Source organism: Hippoglossus stenolepis, chromosome 19, assembly GCF_022539355.2.
Source record: "Hippoglossus stenolepis isolate QCI-W04-F060 chromosome 19, HSTE1.2, whole genome shotgun sequence".
Lineage (NCBI taxonomy): Eukaryota > Metazoa > Chordata > Actinopteri > Pleuronectiformes > Pleuronectidae > Hippoglossus > Hippoglossus stenolepis.
The window spans coordinates 16,040,961-16,060,323 of NC_061501.1; the positions used below are offsets into that span (position 1 = coordinate 16,040,961).

General features: G+C 44.2%; 1 protein-coding gene and 1 long non-coding RNA gene across 2 annotated transcripts; both read left to right on the plus strand.

Moving 5' to 3' along the window:
- The first annotated feature begins 3,497 nt into the window (after positions 1-3,497).
- LOC118098762 lies at positions 3,498-4,793 on the plus strand. Its single transcript, XR_004694202.2, has 3 exons — positions 3,498-3,551; positions 3,751-3,800; positions 4,388-4,793. It is a non-coding gene; the product is annotated as an uncharacterized LOC118098762 (long non-coding RNA).
- A 4,901-nt stretch (positions 4,794-9,694) lies between these two features.
- Positions 9,695-16,351, plus strand: LOC118098749 (dermatan-sulfate epimerase-like protein). The gene has a single exon (XM_035142852.2). The coding sequence runs from the start codon at positions 10,745-10,747 to the stop codon at positions 14,399-14,401; it is 3,657 nt and encodes a 1,218-aa protein (XP_034998743.2). The 5' UTR covers positions 9,695-10,744; the 3' UTR covers positions 14,402-16,351.
- Positions 16,352-19,363: the final 3,012 nt, after the last annotated feature.

A 19,363-nucleotide genomic window follows, 5' to 3' on the forward strand; every position in this document is an offset into this window, starting at 1 on the left:
GGAAAAAAGTCTCTCAACATCCCACTGGCCCGTGGGTCAACCTAAACAAAGTAGGGAACATGAATTCAGCCTCACAGGAGAATTACACAGGGCCACACTCAGCTGCCGGTCACTCCTGACACTGACTCACTTTGAAGTCAGAGTCGCTGTGACCTGCAGAGCTGCTTCTTCAGGACAGGCCTCCAATCTGAGTCTGCCAGGCAGGAAGGTGTGAAACACCTTAAAGCACAGAAGGAAATGAAAGCAGGTCACAGGCTTTTCTGAATGTTGCCACGTAGCAGAACCAGGATTTATAGATATGAATCTACATGTAAATATAGAATTGATGATTAAGTTTAAAGTTTATATGAGACTAAACAGCCAGTTTACTCTGTCACTGCCTTGATCCTTCATGTTTTGGGCACTTTAGCTTGAAGAATGATCCAGAAATCAAATCATAATTTCAGATTTTCATTTTCTGTACATTGTTTTTGCTGTTCACTGTGAGGGGAGCATGAATATACCACAAAACAAGAAACAAAAATCACGTATAGTATAACAATCCATTTCCAGAGTGAATTTCTGGAGGGGAGAATCATTTGTAAACCGATGAATTTGCCCCTAAAGGCCACCATTCCGAATTCTCTGGCTGCAACGAGAACACAGGAAATCAATGAGACATTTTGCTGTGAACTGCAGATGAACTTGCACTTATTCGCTTGTTTATGGATTTTAATTAGGGCCAAATAGTCTCATGAATTTATGTAAAGCTCTCATACACCACTCTGTGTACATCGCAGATGGAGCAGGGGGAATAGGGCCGGTGGTGCAGGCTGTGGAAGAGGTCTGTGCTCTCCTGCCAAAACACTGCATGATGTGAAGTAGGCTCAGTTATCTCTGCACTGCGTCTCATCTTTTAGTCCCTTTTCAGAGACACTGCAGTTTCCCCCTGGAAGCCGCCGTGAGTGACACCAGAAATTCATCCCCTATTCCCCGCGCTTCACAGCGACACGTCAGCCGCTGAAGCCGACGAGATGTACGACCGAAACTACAAGGGGCGAGTTTGCCCATTTGAATAATGTGCACCTAAGAGAACACTGATTCTCTACCGGAAACTCTTTGATGTGTTTCGCCGTGAAAAGACGACTCGTTGACGGCGTCAGATTAAACTCCAGACTCTCTGAAAGCAGCGAGAAAGATTGCGGGGAGGAGGGGGAAACTAACATCGCTGTAATCTCACTCTGGAACGAGCTAAACTTCAACACTCTGGCAGGAAATGATGTATCAGTCACAGTGGGATGTTTCATTTCGCCCCTTTGGAGAAAATCACACGTCACTCTTTGGGATTGGAATTGGTTTTTAGGGATGTATATTCACGTCTTTACAGCGTCAGTGTCTCCTGTTACACAAACCAATATCTGCATAGCTGCATCAGCAAACGTGTAAACGGCAGAATCAATTCGAGCAGAGGAGGCTCTGTATTGTGACAACTGTGGCGACGGGGACCATTGTGCGAGCTTGAATTGGCTGCATGTTTCGGTTCGTGCTGTTTTTAAATAGATTTTACAATCATCATCCCTTTCCCTGTCACCTCTCATAAAAGTGGACCATTTTAAAATTCAAATTTTCCTTTGGGATGCCCAAATTAGCATCGTGAAATATTCATGGCACTGGTATTGTGCACCTCGGAGGAGTCGAACAGGTACTGTATCAACACGCCTGTGTTCGTTAATCTTTCATGGGCACAGCGGAGCAGAAAGAACCGTCGATGTTACACACACGTCGGACACTTTAATTCTTTCTCTTCATTGTGAAGCTGATTCTCTGACGAAATCCAGCAGCTTGGCCCAGTGTCCTGAGTTACACGGACTGATTTTGATATCTGGTTTCCTAGCTGCTGAGATTTAGGGACACGACCACACCTACGTCTGTGGTGAAGCCCAATTCATGCTTCTGCATCGAAGCTGCGCCGTATGTGTGAGTCGCACACACATGCGCACAATTACGAATGCTTGGACCCGTGCGGAGGCTACGTGTGCACCTATGGCGTAGCTTCGATGCAGATGCATGAATTGGGCTTAAAAACAAAGAAGGTGAACACACTCATGTCAGTAAAACCTGTGTTCTTGTAGTTTGACGTGTTGCTATATTATGAACAAGGCTTGATCAGGGCTGTTGCAACAGGGTCGACGAAGCAAGCAATTGCCTGGGGCCCCCAAGCTGAGACGGGGCCCCTCAGGGGGCGTAAGTCTGTGGCAGCGAACATTTTTTGTGAGCTCCTTAAATTTTATGATCAGCTGCAGGAAACCGCAACAACACCAAAGCTCCTAATGAGGCCCCATGTTACTATCTGTCTGCCATAAGCTTTGCACCTTTGGAGGTTTGGCTAAAGAATAAAATATTAAAACGTGTGTGTGTATGATGTGCCTGGGAGGCTAGTGGAGCATTGCACTTTACTATTATTTATGTGTATGCACAGTTTGAATTTGTTTTTGTTTGACGTAGGGCCCTCAGGTCCTTTAATCCCTTAAAAATGCTCCTGGACATTTTAAATCCTTTGTAAACACTTTTATTTTGGAGGGCACAGGTCGGCATTTCTGTTTTAACATTTTCTTTTATTTTCTACATTACAAAGATGTCGTCAATGTGTAATAGATTCATTTTTATAGCAGTAAAAAGGATTTCATGCAAACGTTGGATACTTTTATAGGAAGGGAGTAGTTTTGTATAAAAACAGGAAGTGTGCAGTTGTGTTACTTTGGATTTGTTGCCCTCAGCGAGCTTTACTTCCTCTTTTCTTCATGAATTCCTCTGGGAAGGTTTGCACTTCCTTAATGCATGTTTCTCTTAATCAGGCAGAGAGATGTGTTGAGGTCTGTGGCTAAGTCTTGTGTGTGTGTGTGTGTGTCTTTGTGCTGCTGCTGTGTTTTTATAATGTTTGCTTGTGTGCGACATTTCAGAGTGTTTATGTAAGAGGAACCAACCGAACCCCTGTGAACTGCTCAATAACAGTCCTGGGGATTGTGGCCTTGAGCTGAACTACTAACCTACAAACTAAGTAACAACACAGATCCACTGCAGCTGCACAACTATGGAAAGTACACAAAGTCAAAGTTGAACAATTGTTTATGGAAGAGTGTTGGGGCAAAGTATAGGAAAGACAATGAGAGGAGGAAGACATGTTTTCATTTTGAGAATAATGTTGAGATGTCGAGTGTGAAGTCAAACTAAATCAGAGGAATTGAGAAAAAAAGTACTATTTTTTTAATTAACTGCAAAGAATAAAGTAAAGAAAGAATTTTCTTGTTACTAAAACTAAAATTCTTAAGTATAATTTCACCAGATCACCTGATTTGATATCCTTTTTGACTTTGGTCTTAAAATTGCAAGTTCATTCTCAAAGTTCTCACTTTATTCTTGTTATGTTGATCTCGGTTCCTCTGGCCTTCTGCATTCAGGGCTACTCCCACTTCCCTTGTTGTGCCATGTCCATGTTCTTTTGTGTCTTGTGAGTTGCACTTCCCTGCTGTAAACACAATTTGCCCTTTGGGGATGAATAAAGTTTCAACACGGTATGTAAAATTCAAAACACATTTCCTCTGCACAGTTGTTTGCTGAAAGATGGCTGAATGTTTAATTTGTGGTTACAGTATGAGAGGGAACAGAAACAGTTTGACTCATTGTTTCTTGGCTCTAAAACTCCTCTGTATGCATCTTGTGTCACAATGTGTTGTTGGCTCTAATATGACTGTTCACAAATCACTTTTTCAGAGTCCCGATGAACAATGTCACCACCTTCAAAGACGTCGGCTCGTAACTGGGTGAGTACAGTGTTCAGATTAATTCACTTAAGTTCACCTCAACTTTATTGTCCCTGCAAGGTCGGTGTGCGCCGCAGCTTTCCAATGAGGTCACACACTAAAAAGAGATTATAAAAACCTTCACTGTTAATCACAACGCTAAAACAATTCAAGGACATGGTCTTAAAAACACTTTGGCCACTGATATTAGAAGTAATCACACATTTGCTTTCAACTCATCCCAATTATCAAAATGTCGCTGGAAAAGGTATAATTGTTGTTTTCTTCCACGTTCCAACTTTGTGAGGTTTTAGATGAAGGTGTCAGAATAACGTCAACAACAGGAAGTCTCGCTAAAACTATCAAAATAAGATCCAAATCCAAATCAACCTTATTATTGGTCAGGTGTTGAAATATCTTTTCGTTATAGATGAGCAGGTGTTGTATTTACACTCACAGGTCATTTTCTCCATCCTTCTTCATACACTTCATGTTCATTAATACAACTCCAAGAAATCTGAGGTGTCAAAACCTTAATTATGGTATAAACTATAACTGAAATAAACATTTTACTTTTCATTTGCATCCGTCTGACGTCTCACCCACAGGTCGACAGGAGCGGCTGTGTGTCGCTGTATCCACTCGATGGAAGCTGCGGACAATATCACACGTGCAAAGTAAAAAGAAAGCAAAGAAATGTGCAAACAAAATGGCAGAGGTGACGTGCAAACTGCGAGGAGACGATGAGGGGATGACACGACGGCGGCAAAAGGGAAACGACGACAGATGTGGGGCCACATTAAGCAGCAGGTATTAAGGACGTCAGGCAGATGCAAGCGCCACTGAAAGGTAACAACACGCTCGTTAACAAGCCGCTGCAAACGGGAAACCAAAGTGAAATGTACAACAGCAGGGAAATGTGTAAACAACAGTAATACGCTTTAGAGAAATATATGAGAACAACACTACTTTAACACAAACAGGACGAATGGGTGAAGAGAACAAAACCTTCAGTTGGGCAGTGACTGTGAATGCTGCTTGTACACAAAGGTTCAGATTCAATACTGTAGCTTATAAAGTTCTTCACTACAATTACTACAACCAGTACTTCTACTAGTACTAATACTGCTTCTATTACAACTACTACTGGTTTGATATACTAGTAAAATCTGAGATATAGGTCATAAACCCCACCTCCTCCATGTTAGTGGATGGGGAATGAAGCTAACTTAAATGTCATAAAATACACGTGAAATACATTTTTCTCACAGATGGTTTCTGTGATGTAAGTGAGTTCTTATCACTCTGATGGTTGTTCAACTAATTATTATCAGTAGTATTATTACGGAAGGCTCTTTTGCGTTTAGCGTTTGTCAGTTCCAGGGTCGTCAGCTGTTTCCCGTCATGTGTATGACTGGATTCTGAGGTTTTGAAGGACCACGGTGACTCTGCTGCAGCAGCGTGGTTTGTTTTGAGGGCGACCGCTGTGATTGACAGACGGCCTCACGCAAGCCGTTGAAACCGTCCTTTGAACCCGAACTGTTGAAGCCAATTTTCCCTCTGCCGCTCCTCGGAGAGCGGGACGCAGGTCAGAGGCATGCTGGGCAACCTGAGACTCGAGGGGGGGAATTGTGATTCTTTGCAGGGAGAGGGGAGGGGGGCGGGGAGTCTTGCAAGGTGCCTGGTTCACGCCTCCCTTTGCTCCCAGCGTGGCGTTTTTTTAATAAGGGCACTGGCTGTCAGCACACACCTCTCACCTCCTCTCAGTATGTATGGCTGGAAGTTTTTGTTTAACCCAACAAGCGAAGCCGGGATTTGCAAAGCTTCAAAGAGCCGGAGAAGCAGGAGAGCTGCGGCAGGTGCGGGGACGCGAGTTGCCACCTGCCAATCAACAGATGCATCCGGGAATCCATATTTGACACGTTCCTCGACAATTTAATATTTATCCGCTGTGATCAAAAGTGCTTGAGACGTCACCATGGCAACCGGCGCCGAGCACCAACTCCAGGACCTCCTGCTCAACCCGAGGCCCGAGCAGCTGTGGATGAGAGTGATTAGAGCGATAGTTTACTGTGGTTGACATCATTGGCTCCTTTCACCACGCTGAGGCTTCCTCTAATTAGGATGCTCACTCCTCGTCTGCAGTGCGAGTCTGACGGGGAGGAACTGACGTGCGGCGATGCGATGATTAGAAGTTATTCCGGTTGGTGTTTGGTGTAAAACTGCCGAGGATGGCGGCGCCGTTGCAACACACAAACAGCCCTCTCCCCCGGAGCTCATTTGGAGGAGCAATTTTCCGGTGGAGGAGGGTACATAATGTAAGTAGAGGCGACTAAATTGAGATCGAATTAGTCAAAAAGTACTCTGCTGAGAAACGTGGAGGCTGAACAGATGGACGATTAATGGAAGGGAAAGTCTGGGTGGTGCACGCAGCGGAGGGGCGCACGCTGCAAAGAAAAATATCAGTTGAAAGTTTATTTTTTTTAAAACAAACTTGAAATTAGTTTTAAGAATGAGGCTTTATACAAATGTACAGCAGGAGCATGTTACATGTTACATGTTACAGGTTCTTTGGGCCCTTAACAATACACATGTCAGGTGAGATGATAAGATGAAGGGTTGTTGAGATATGAGAGCAACACAGAGAAGAAGGTTTCTGGAATAGATACAGTAGATAGATACATAGATGGATGGATAGATAGATAGATATAGAGATAGATAGATAGATGTATACATGTAGATATATAGATAGAAAGATACATTTTAATTTTTTATCCTAAAACCCCCCAAAGTGCAGCAGAGAAGAAGTTCTGACAGGAAGTTGAACTAACACTCAGACCACTGACTGATATGAAACTAACGTCAGACGACTGATCACATGTAACATGAAACCCGAGCATTGCAGTTTTCTCTCGCTGAGGAAACCCAGTCTCCCTCTGCCCTCCGTCCATTTAACCACATTTTGTAACAGGCAGGATACCAGAGGAGAGAGAGAGCGAGTCGGGACATATTTCCCAGAGTTCACCTCAGGTCTTCTCAGCCGAGGCTAACTCACGCTGCCAAAGAAGAATCTCTAGAGAAGCGGATGCAAGATAGCGAGACAGATTTTCTCGAGCAAATATGCAAATTTAATACAGTCGCAAAAGTACAAATGCAGGTCAAATGCTGAGGGGGGAGAGTTTGTGATCTGGGATGCTGCTGCAGTTTCTCCTGAATATCACACGGCTGTGATAGCTGAAGAAAGAAAACACCTACTTTACAAAACACATGCAAACAAATGAAGAAAACATTTTCATTACATTGACAGAACACGGTTTTATAAACACCTGGAAACATGTGAACTAAACATCTGTTGCAACTTTCAACATCCTTGGATTTTGTTGTGTTTTCTCACTTTGCTGCAGTTTCTTCATTTGTCATTTGATTGTTGCTTTCATCATTTATTTTGTTTGTCTGCATGTGTTTGCAGTGGAAAAAAAAACACACCTCTACTGTCTAATCTTCGAAATAAAAGCCTTAATTAGCCTCTGATATAACAAGACTTGGTTGTTTAAGGACGCAGCAGCTCATGTTCGGAATGCTACGTTGGGAAAGGTCACCTGAAGGTGTTTGAAACGATGTTCAGAAGCTTGGATTTTTCATCTTGCTGAGCAGAGCATCCAAATTTAGCCGAGGACAGAGACAACTTGGTCTAACTGAGTTTGAGATTCATACCCACAGACTGTAAATAAATATCTTGGGGACATGTGCCACCATGTTTGGCCCTTTTGACGTCATTCAGAGCCGGAGCAGTAGTGATCGTGGGGTGGAGCCGCTGCTGCATCAAGGTCCCGGCGATAAACACTCTCGACCAATCATAAGTCAGTCTCAGCTGTCAATCCTGATGTTTCACCCTGTTTTATTTATGGCATCAAATAACTAGAGATGTTCTGGTAACATTTAATGAGCTATACTACAACCGGCCACCAGGGGGCAATCAAGATGATGTGGCTCCACTCTTGGGGATCTGTCTTGTCATCCGATCTTTATATACAGTCTATGTTTGGAACCGTGACCTAGTGGCCATCGGTGGTACTGTAGCCATGAACACTTTCTTCCGTTAAGCTTTTTAAAAGACGCATTTTCTGCTTCTTCAACGTGTTTATTTTTTTTAAAAGCCAAGGTCTGGTATTCGTGACAAGGAAAGTGAACTGGCTGTGACCTCCACTTATCACAGTCGTCGCTGACAGACGACTGCAGGGAGTAACACCTCGTACAGGAATAGAGGACACATTAGAGAGCAGTGTCATAATTAGACATATTATCAGACGACATAATTACAGGGAGGAACATGCGCTAAAAACAAAATCTGCTGGTAAAGTCAAATCAAATTTAATAATCTGTCAGTTTTCCAGCGTCTTGATTCTTCATGAGTCGTCTTTATGTATGAGGCGCGATTTAACTGATGCAAGTTCCAGATCTTCACGGCTGTTTTATCTGAAGCAGCCCCTTCTCTCCGTGTGGAGCGAGATTACTATGCACGATTTCCTCTCAGCGATCTCGATAAGACCACGTGTGTGGTTGTTTGGGGGGGGGGAAGCATCATGCAACAGAGGTCCCTGTGGGGTCGCGTGCGTGCAGAACACACACGTGAACGTGGGGTGTGGAGGAAGCAATCCATCACCAAATGAAGATGCTGCACAGAAACCTAATATGCACAGAATGAGGTGATCGGCGTCCGTGTGTGAGCGGCGTGCGAGGACAGGGAAATGTCACTCGTCTCTGGAAGCTGCTGAGGTTACTGGAGGCCTCTTTCTGTCGCCGTGGGAAATGTTTCACAAAGACAAACAACTGAGACGCTGGAGATAAAAAGGTGCACCGGAGCATTGTGGATAAAAAACAAAAGGTTAATTCCAAATGGAATGTATTAATGAAATCTTTCCTGGATTGAATCATTTGCGTAACGCGTATTCGTGGAAGTGCATGAATATTTAATGGTGCACAGACGACTAAACAGGTTACTCAGGGAAAAGGGAGAATCTGCTTTTCACTAAACAACAAAGTCTGACTCAGTGTCTCTTTAATTCGCCTTAAGCTGCTTTATCTGATCTGTTAAATACCTACAAGAGAACAAATAAGGATTTTAAGTTTGAGGTGTAACAGATACAGTTTCAAAACTATAGTTACGCCTCATTGTTTATTAACGCTAAGACAAAACCTTAAAAAACATTGTTTAGCATCTTGTTTCTTCTTTACCTTCATTATGAGGTAGATCAATGACACACCCTTTAATTAAATCCATTCTGCATTGAGTCCTCTCACCTCCAGTTGGTTGGTTTGTTGTTTTCCAGCTGGATTACTTAAAAACTACTGAATGGAAACTTGGTGCAAGGATGGAACGTGTTAGTAACTTATTTAAAACGTCAAACAAGAAAACAAGTTGTCAGCTTTTCCTACCTTGTTAGAAGTTACTGTTGTGTTTCATGATTTGATGGACAGTTTTTCTCCTTTGCCGTCGTGTTTTGTTATCGTTTTTCATGATTGGACGTTGTGTTTTGTGATTTGATGCTGTTTTTAGTAATTTGTTGTCGTGTCCTGTGATTTCTTTTTTTGTCGTGTCTTGGGACTTGTTGTCGTGTTTTTGTCATTGTGTCCTGTGATTCCTTTTCATTCTGTGTTGTGATTTGTTTTTGTGTCTTGTGATGTGCACCTCAGGGACACCGTACTTTGTCTGGCAGCATAAATCCATATTCATAAGATAGTTTGTGTCATTTAAGGGAAGTTTGATGCATATATGATTTGTATTATTCCTTTCTCCTCTCCCTCACCAATAAGCACTTGTGTGTAGATGTTAAACGACACGTGAGGACTCCTGGTGTTGGTTCTGTGAACATCATTTTCCTGGTGCAGCCTGTCAGGAACATGGCTCTTTATGAAACCAACACTCAGCCTTCCCACTCCTGTGCGAGCAGAGGCGTGCGCGGCTGAGCTCCTGAAGTCACGGCTCCCTCTACAGTCTGCACGGCGGAAATTTTCCATCCAGTGCGGGGGGAGACAATCAAACTGACTGTGTGTGTGTGTGTGTGAAAGAGCCGGAGCGCGGAGGACGCGGCGGGCACACGTCCGGACACCACAGCCCGGGAGACGGCGCCTCACTTGTGGGATGCAGCGTCTCGGAGGCGCGGCGGCTGCACCAACACACCCGGATTCGCACGGAGGAGAATCCGTCTTCTGAGAGGGGCTGATTCCCCCTGGTTCCTGCAGGAGGACAATGGAGAGGGAAGACATGTCTCATTCTTTGAATACTTGAGGAGTGACGACAACTTTCCTCCACTTCCCCTGCGCTGACAGCCGGGGATAGAGAAGCTCGCAGCGTTCGGACACAAACCGGGATGTAAAGCCGGACGATGCGCGCGGATGGATTGTGCCGTTTGGAGCAGCGCGCAGTTCGGTGCGTCTGCGGCGGGGACTCGGGGCGACGGTGTCCGCGGAGATGCGTCGTTCGCTGAGGTCCACGTCCATGGATGTTGCGGCTCGGTGGGCGCTGCGCACGGAGCCTGTGGGCGGCGGTGATTGGACCCGGACGCGGACTTGGGGCTGACGAGCTTGTTTTGTAAGCGAGGAAATGTGTGGTTTTTCCTTTCCGGAGGGGGGGGGATCAATACGAGTTGGTGGCGCACCACGAGGACGCAGGAGAACGCGCACGGAACCAGGAGCTTTGTGTTTGAAACCTTGGATTTAAATTCAAAAGCAGAGATCTCCATCCCGTCACACGTCCATGCATCTATTGTCACAAGTGGATGTTTGCTCTGGCACTAAAGTTTTTTTCTCCACGCACGAGACTTTGATATTGGATTTTGAATCATCCATTTTATGGACTATAACAAATATTTTCCATGTGGACTTATCCAGAAAGTTATGGGACATTATAAAGACATTTTAAAGGACGAAAACAATCAGCTGCTTAATTTTTCACCCCGACTAAAATGTATTCAAGGATGCCGGGCAACATGGCTGTAAACTGGGTTGTGTACTCTGTGTTTCTACTACCCCTGTTCGCAGTGGGGACAGCTTTCTCCGGGGTCTTCAACTCCACCGACAGAGACATCTTCACCGATGACTTGCTGCAGGTCAAGCTCACACAAGGCAGAGCGAGCGAGCAGTGGAAGCTCCAGTCGGCCGACTCCCACCCAAACCTGTACTTTAACCAGGTGGATGTGTTGCACTTGAGGCAGAGGTCCTCCACCACCCACAGTCACATATTCAAAGTCATCCGGGCGGCCGTGCTCACCATGCTGTCCAATGTCCCCTTTTACATACCCCCTGTGAAACACGAGGAGTTTACAAGCAAGTGGAATGAGATTTACGGGAACAACCTGCCTCCCCTGGCTCTCTACTGCCTGTTGTGCCCCGAGGACTCTGCCGCCCTGCAGTTTCTTATCAAGTTTATGGACAGGATGGCCGAGTACCCCGACTGGAAGGTGACCAGTGCCCCCAATGACGAGGTCCCCATGGCACACTCCCTCACTGGGTTCGCCACTGCATATGACTTTATTTACTCCCAGCTGGATGAGCGCAGGAGAGACGTTTACCTCAAGAAAATACGCTCTGAGACCGAGGAGCTGTACGAGCTCTCTAAGTACAGAGGGTGGGGGAAGCAGTATCTCCAGAATCATCAAACTACGAACGTATTAGCCATCATGACTGGTGCAATAGTGGTGGGATCACACAACGACCCAGAGTCAATGATATGGAAACAAGTGGCAGTGAACTACATGGAGAAAACTATGTTTCTCCTAAATCATGTAGTGGATGGCTCTCTGGATGAGGGAGTAGCTTATGGGAGCTACACGGCCAAGTCCATCACACAGTACGTCTTTTTAGCCCAGCGCCACTTCCACATTGACAACACGCAGAACAACTGGCTGCTGGGACACTTCTGGTTTTACTACGCCACGCTGTTGCCGGGCTTCCAGAGGACTGTTGGCATCGCAGACTCTAACTACAACTGGTTTTATGGGCCGGAGAGTCAGCTTGTTTTCCTCGACACATTTGTCATGAAGAACGGAACGGGTAACTGGCTGGCTCAGCAGATTAGAAAGCACCGACCCAAGGATGGTCCCATGGGGCAGTCGTCGGCGCAGCGCTGGGCCACACTTCACACGGAGTACATCTGGTTCAACTCCCACCTCACGCTGCAGCCTCCCCAGGATTTTGGCAAAGCGAGGATGCATATTTTCTCAAACTGGGGTGTGGTTACCTACGGAGCCGGGCTTCCCAACGGCCAGGGTAACACTTTTGTCTCCTTTAAGTCTGGCAGGCTGGGTGGCCGTGCAGTCTATGACATTGTCCACGACAAGCCGTACTCCTGGGTGGACGGCTGGAACAGCTTTAACCCCGGGCACGAGCACCCGGACCAGAACTCTTTCACATTTGCACCTAATGGACAAGTGTTTGTGTCCGAAGCACTTTATGGTCCAAAGTACAGCTACCTGAACAATGTTTTGGTCTTCAGCCCCTCTCCTACCAGCCAGTGTAACAGTCCGTGGGAGGGTCAGCTGGGGGAGTGTGCTAAGTGGCTGCGCTGGACTGATGAAGGTGTGGGTGATGCTAGAGGGGAGGTGATTGTCGCCTCCTCGCACGGGGACACCTTGTTTGTGAGTGGGGAGGCCGTGTCTGCCTACTCCTCTGCCATGAGATTAAAGAGCGTGTTCCGAGCGTTGGTTCTGCTCAACTCACAGACGCTGCTGGTGCTCGACCACGTGGAGAAGTGGAGCGACTCGCCCGTGACGACGTTCAGCGCCTTTTTCCACAATCTGGACATTGACTTCAAATACGTCCCTTTCAGATTTATGGACAAATACAACGGCGCGATGATGGACGTGTGGGACGCGCATTATAAAATGTTCTGGTTCGACGCCCAGGGTCACAGCCCTGACACCAGGATACAGGAGGCAGAGCAGGCGGCCGAGTTTAAAAAGAGGTGGACTCAGTATGTCAACGTCACTTTCTCAATGTCGGGCACGGTCAGCAGAGTAGCTTATGTTTTACACGGGCCATATGTCAAAGTGTCCAACTGTAAATTTGTGGACAATGGAAAAAATGGAGTCAGAGTTTCTTTAACCATAAATAACACAGAGAAGGTGGTTTCCATAGCTACAAACTATAAAGACATAGGGGCCAGGTTGAGTTATTTAGGATTCGGAGGCCACGGTAAAGTTGAGGATGGAGATCAAATCACTCGATTTGGCCTCGGGACTCAACTCATCCCCAAACTAATCAGCAGTGATAATCAGCTGTTTGACTTCGGATTCACAGTCAATGTAATAGCAGGGGTCGTTCTCTTCGTGGCCATAGGGTTTCTGACCATGCAGAGAAAGTTTTACGTGTGCTTCAGCAGGCTGATGCGTTACGCCCTGCTCACTGTGCTCATTCTGTGGATAGCTGAGCTGCTGTTTGTGTCTAACAGCTGCGATCAGCTTCTCTGTGGGGTGAAATGGAAAAGTGCGGGTGCCAAAAGTGAAGTAAACAAACAAGTCAGACTGTCCGAGCAGCAGCAGCTCCCCCTCCCCACTGTCGTCATAACAACCCTCCCCGGGTCGGGATCAGAGATACTGAAGCATCTTTTCTACAACAACTCGGACTTTGTTTACATAAGAGTCCCCACTGAGCACGTTGACATTCCTGAGACTGAGTTTGAGTTCGACTCGCTGGTCGATGCCTGCGAGTGGTCAAGGTCAGACGCAGCACACGGACGGTTTAAGATTATTCAGGGCTGGCTGCATTCGCTGGTCCACAACACCAAGCTGCACTTGCAGAACATTCAGCTGGCGGAGGGCAGCAGGGTCAAACAGCCCCAGAGAGTCGCCCCCTCCAGGGACAGAAAGAAAAGGTCCAGGCGGAGGGAGCCGGTGTCTGAGCTGAAGGGCAGACTGAGGGCCAGCCTGGACAGAGATGCAGAGTACATCAGGGAGATGAGACGACATGTCGCCGAGTTCCCTGACGCACGGGTGGTCCTCAACATGCGGAGCGGAAGCTGGGCCCTCAAACTGCCTTTCATTCAGGAGGTGGTGGGACCCTCTTTGAGGTCAATCTACTTGGTGCGAGACCCTCGAGCCTGGATTTATCTGATGCTTTACAACAGCAAACCCAGTCTTTATTCCCTGAAAAACATCCCGCAGCACCTTTCCCTGATATTCAAGGATGATGCCGTCAGGAATGGGTGCCCGAGCGTGGCGCCGGAGTTTAAAACAATCCAGAGGCTGCTGTCCCGTTCGGAGACGAACCCGGCCCTCGTACTGGCTCACCTGTGGCTGGCTCACACCGCAGCGGTGCTGAGGGTCAGCGAGGGCCTCCCCGAGGAGTCCTACCTCCAAGTGAGGTTTGAGGACGTGGTCAACTTCCCGCAGGAGACGGCGGAGAGCATACACACATTCCTGGGGGTGCCCCTGACGCCCACAGCCCTCAACCAGCTCCTCTTCACCACCTCCACGAACTTGTACAATCTCATGTATGAAGGAGACATCTCACCAGCCAATATTAACATGTGGAGACAGAACATGCCTCGAAAGGACATCCGGCTAATAGAGGACGTGTGTGGGGGGGTGATGAAGAGGCTGGGTTACACCCGGTTGGCGAGTTAACTTTGCTGCTGCTGGTCGGCTGATACCGAGCTGTCTTGTTTACTGGAGCTGCCGTGGAAGTTCTGTTAAGTTGTTGATTTTTTGCACTGACGCTTTGTTTTAAAGGGATTTTTCTGTCTGTTAAAGTTTATATTTTTTTCCTGTTGTTTTGTGTTTGTTTGGGGGAATGTACAGTGTCGCACCGACTGCAGACACAGATGTTGGCGAGGGAGGAATATTTTACATTAAAATAGGTGAAAGGAAGCTTCTGTTATCACTCTTTTATTTTATTTTTTTTCCAGCAGCTCTTCACACTTGTAGAGCTCTTTTATTGAGTGACACTTTAGACCTTTGCTCTGCAGAGGGAAGCCACTGAAACTCAGCATAAAGTTTAATATTATTGCGGCGTCCTAGAACAGCTCAGTTTCTCCGTGTGTGTGTGTGTCTCAGAAAAAAAAAGTTATTTTCCTCCCCCATCGCTAATCTGTGCTGTCTGAAAGATGTTGTGCAAAATCCATATCTGTTATTACTGGACTAGGGGAGGGATCAAGGGATATTTACTGGTTTTGGAACAGATACGTTATGAAGCTCATTAGGAAATAAGGCTCGTCTTTATCGACAGACCCGGGTTTGTAGCTGTGGGAGACTAATTTGGCCGTCGTGAATTTTAATATCTGAACCTTTCAGTGCTTTTTTCCCTTTACAAACTGTAAATACATGCTGCAGTGTATAGACTCAAAGCCGAGCAGAGAACAAGAAGACGACAGCTGTGCTTTATTGTTATGATACAGGCATCGACACGATAGCGGTTGTGTTTTCATCGCGCCAGTAGAGGGATTTTTATTATTTTTATTATTTGAAGCTCTAAGATGTCACGACAGTTTTGTTGGCTTAGCACTTTCACAGGGACTCTTTTGATTGTATGTGGGATTCAGTGCATTTTCCACCAGCTATCTTTTACTCTCATGTACTTGATTAGCTTGGAAAAATCTTAAACCTCGGAAGATATATGAAACCTCTGAAGATATTATGTCGAGAAGAAAAGAAAGTTAGAAGTATTTATGGGCTCCAAAGACACATATCCCAAAGGATCAGGAATGAATATGATTATTATAACTCCCTTTGGCATTTATTGAATTAGATCAGAGGGAAGTACTTAATGGGGATCAAACTGGGGGAGAAAAAAAAAAAACTGTCAGCCTTGACACATTTCTTGTCAATGCAATTTCCAAAGCATCCCCCTCAGCTACTCATATTAATCTGCAAAATGCCATAACCGAGGCTTACCCTGTGTTATATTGCTGTGCTATCTTCACTATAAAAAGGCCCTGCAGGAAATTCAGACGGCACGAGTCTCCATTTCCTGTTTGTGGTCAATCAGATATCCGATGATCTTTTTCGGGGCCTTTGTCTTGAAAGCGAGCAAACGGGAGGAATATTAAGTAAAAAAAAAAAGTCAGAGACCATTTCTACTCTGTGACGCTCTAACGCTCTCTGGGCTGCAATGTACACTCTTCAGTAACCTTGGATGCTGTCTCGCTTAAACATGTCTGCAATGTAAGTGGATCACATGTATCAAACAGACTCGATTATATAGACTCTCCATTGCATCTGTATGCAAAATATTACATTCTGTGGCCATTTTTGGAAACGACCATCTTCTCTCATCTATAGACACAGTCCTGTTTGTTGTTTTTGTTTTTTTTCTTCTTTTCCGCCGAAACCCCTGACTGCCTGGAAAACCCGTTTGATGTTCGTGGTCTTTGAATGTGTAGACTTGGCAGACACGCTCTCACTTTGGTGTTGCAATCCTGTTACCAACTCTGTTTTGTATTTGCTCGTGGGGATATGGTTCCATGCTTCTGTGGCCTTGAATTACAATCATGTCTTTATAACGTTTTTTTTCTCTGTAGCAGGAGGTGGAGATGATGTGGAGAAGAAATAATAAATTCATAAATATATTGACAACCATTCTTTGTCCGGGTGTGATTAATATGTGACACTTCAACTGTTATCTTTCACTACATAAGAGCGAACATAGGTTTTAATTTGCACACGCTCTCTCTGAACATGGTTAAAGTACAAACGTCTTCTTATGCGGACGCCTCTGAGCCGCAACAATTGTGCAGCGGCAAAGTCTCCATGTTATTAGACACGGATGACAGAGGCCTAATTGCTTATACGGGTGACAGGCATGACAAGGAGGAGCCAACAATTAAAAACATGTCGGGATATTCGTCTGTCATGCTCCGACTGAGACGGCAACTTAACAGGAGCCGCTTTCCAAAGAGCACATGCGGCGTCTCGTGTTTCAGAGCGGTCTCAATGAGTCAGTCATTTCATTACTCATTTGTTCTTGATCCCTCCTGCAACGCTCCAGTGCTTGGCAGGGTCCTGTTTGTCTAATCCTTCCATGCAGAGGCACATTATTCACTGAAAAAAAAAAAATCCTCCTCAGGCAAAGGCTTTGGAAGGGAGGTTTCTACAAGTCCAGACTTGCACTCAATGGCAGTCGAGTAGACTGAGTCACTGGGGAGCTGCTGGGAGTGATTGGGAACACTGGTACATAAATAATCTCAGTATCAAGACTTGGTTTAACCCTCTACTTATTGACGAGTGTGTTAAAGTAACAGATAACACCAGTTAAATCCTAGCTAATATTAGTATTTCATTTTATGGTACCACTTTGTCATGCAACAACCTTATACAGCAGTTAGTGGTTGTAACAAGTTAGTTACTGTTATTAATGGTTAATTGAATATTTACAGTTGATCAGCATCTGTTGATATCTTTCAGTGGTGGAAAGTAACTAAGTACATTTACTCTTTTCATCTTATTTTCATTTTAATAATGATAAAATAATTTAAACATGCTCAAAGTCATTTAACAGGATTACAGTCGGCAGATAAAAGTAAATAACTGTATAAAATACACATCATAATCACACATTGGAATAAGATGGATGTCATTATCAAATATAAATCAGTTCTTTTTTACTTTATACTTCTATTCCACGTATATTTCAGAGGTAAACATCGTACTTATTACTCTAAATTCTGCTAAATGTATATTTGGTAGTGATATGAAAGATTTGGTTATTACATCAACCCTTTTTTAAATGTACTTCTTTGAGTTCTCCACAGTTTCTTTTCCTCTAAACGTCTCGGACAGTTGTGACGTGATGTGAGGACAGGTTTTCTCAAATTCAAAGAAGTTCCCCCTAAAATAAACAAGTCCAATTTGTATATCAAAACTTTATTTATTTACTCTATTTGTTCTTTCCTCTCTGTTATTCGCTCCATGACCCTTTAAAGGGCCATGAACCCTCAGTAGAGAACCACTGGACCAAACAAACAACAGTAACTTTAAATAATTATGTTAAAACTATCTCAACTTCAAACACTGTGCTAGTCATATATAATGTTATGAAAGTGTTTATACAGGTCTTGTATTTATTTATATATCTATGTTTTTTATTCTACTAAAATAAGAAATTCTGAATACTTCTCCCGCTAAGAAACAACACGTCTGCACCACAACCCATTTAACTATTGACATCTACAACTGGAGTCTTGATGGAGCATTGTGGAGAATTCTTTATCAATAACTCGTTAACATTTACAATTTACAAATGACTGGCTGATTGCACCGCCCTAACGACAGCTCTGACTCCCGGAGCTTCATTGATGGCCTGTGTGTTTATCACCCTTTGTTAACGACCTGTTAATATTTATAACTGCAGACTTGATGGCTTATTTGTTAAAGTTTATGAATAGTTAATAAATGGATTTTGGAAGCAGATGCCCTGCAGCTGAAGAGACGAAGTCGGTGTCTTGCTCCAGGAAGAGAAGCAGCAGCCAAGGAGATTCTTCACAACAGGCAACACCCCCCAGAAATCTCTTCAGTAATGGGCTTATGACTTATAGAGAAAATAAATTATTTGTTGACCATTAAAAAAGCATTTAGTTACAACTTTTTTTTCCCATTTACATTGGGCGTCTAATGAGGATTTTTTTATATTTTATAGTCCCATTTTTAAAACAGATCCATAAACATAAGACAACATAAGAAACACTATCAATGTCTCGTTTAGCATTTATATGCAGACGACATACTAACTTATATTGATATTAGAGACACTCAACTAACTTTATACATCTATTAACTGAATTTATGTTTCTTAAACCATTCATTTATTAATTATACTGTTTTGCCTTCATGACTTGTTATTGAAGACTTTTAGGATTTATCAAACGTCACAGTTACAGCTCATAAACCCATATAAAGGCTTCCTGAAGAGAAATTAATCCTTCATTCATATTTGATGACACCATATTGTTTGTCTCAATTAATGAATTGATGGTTAATGGCATATTTACACTTAATTGCATTACTTCACTTCATGTTGTTAGCATGTGAATAATCCCTGCTGGCTTATTAGAAATTGATGAAACAATAACAGTTTATTAATGAATCTGCAGATGTGACATCCATCAGCCCTTTATGATGTATGATATATTTTTCACAACCTGGCAGGTCAGTGATTTATTAACCATGAATGAATCTATTGTAAATGATCTATTATCCCTTCACAAAGAGAACCTTATATAAAGGCAGCATCATTTTTTTATATAATTTTAGACGGAACACGTCTTTATCGCCGGGGCCTTTGTACAGGACGGCACATAAAAAGCTAATCAGGCTGGTCCACACATTAAGTTTTAGTCTACCAATTAAATTTAATTACATCTTACAGACAGGCTAAAAATAAAGCTATATGTCAGAGTGTGTTTCCATAGAATTTATTTCCCACCTGAAAGTAATACTGCGAGCGGCTGCTGCTGCTGCACAGAAAGACAAATGGGCTTTATGAAAAGCTTTTGATGTCTGATCACAAGGAGCAGACCTGCAGAACTAATTCAAACTGGAAGGTTGCCTCATAGATTATCCCGCACGTTTGATAGCCAATACATAATCATTGCA

Coding starts and splice junctions, on each gene's coding strand:
- LOC118098749 (XM_035142852.2), top strand. CDS start 10,745: ATGTATTCAAGGATGCCGGGCAACATGGCTGTAAACTGGGTTGTGTAC.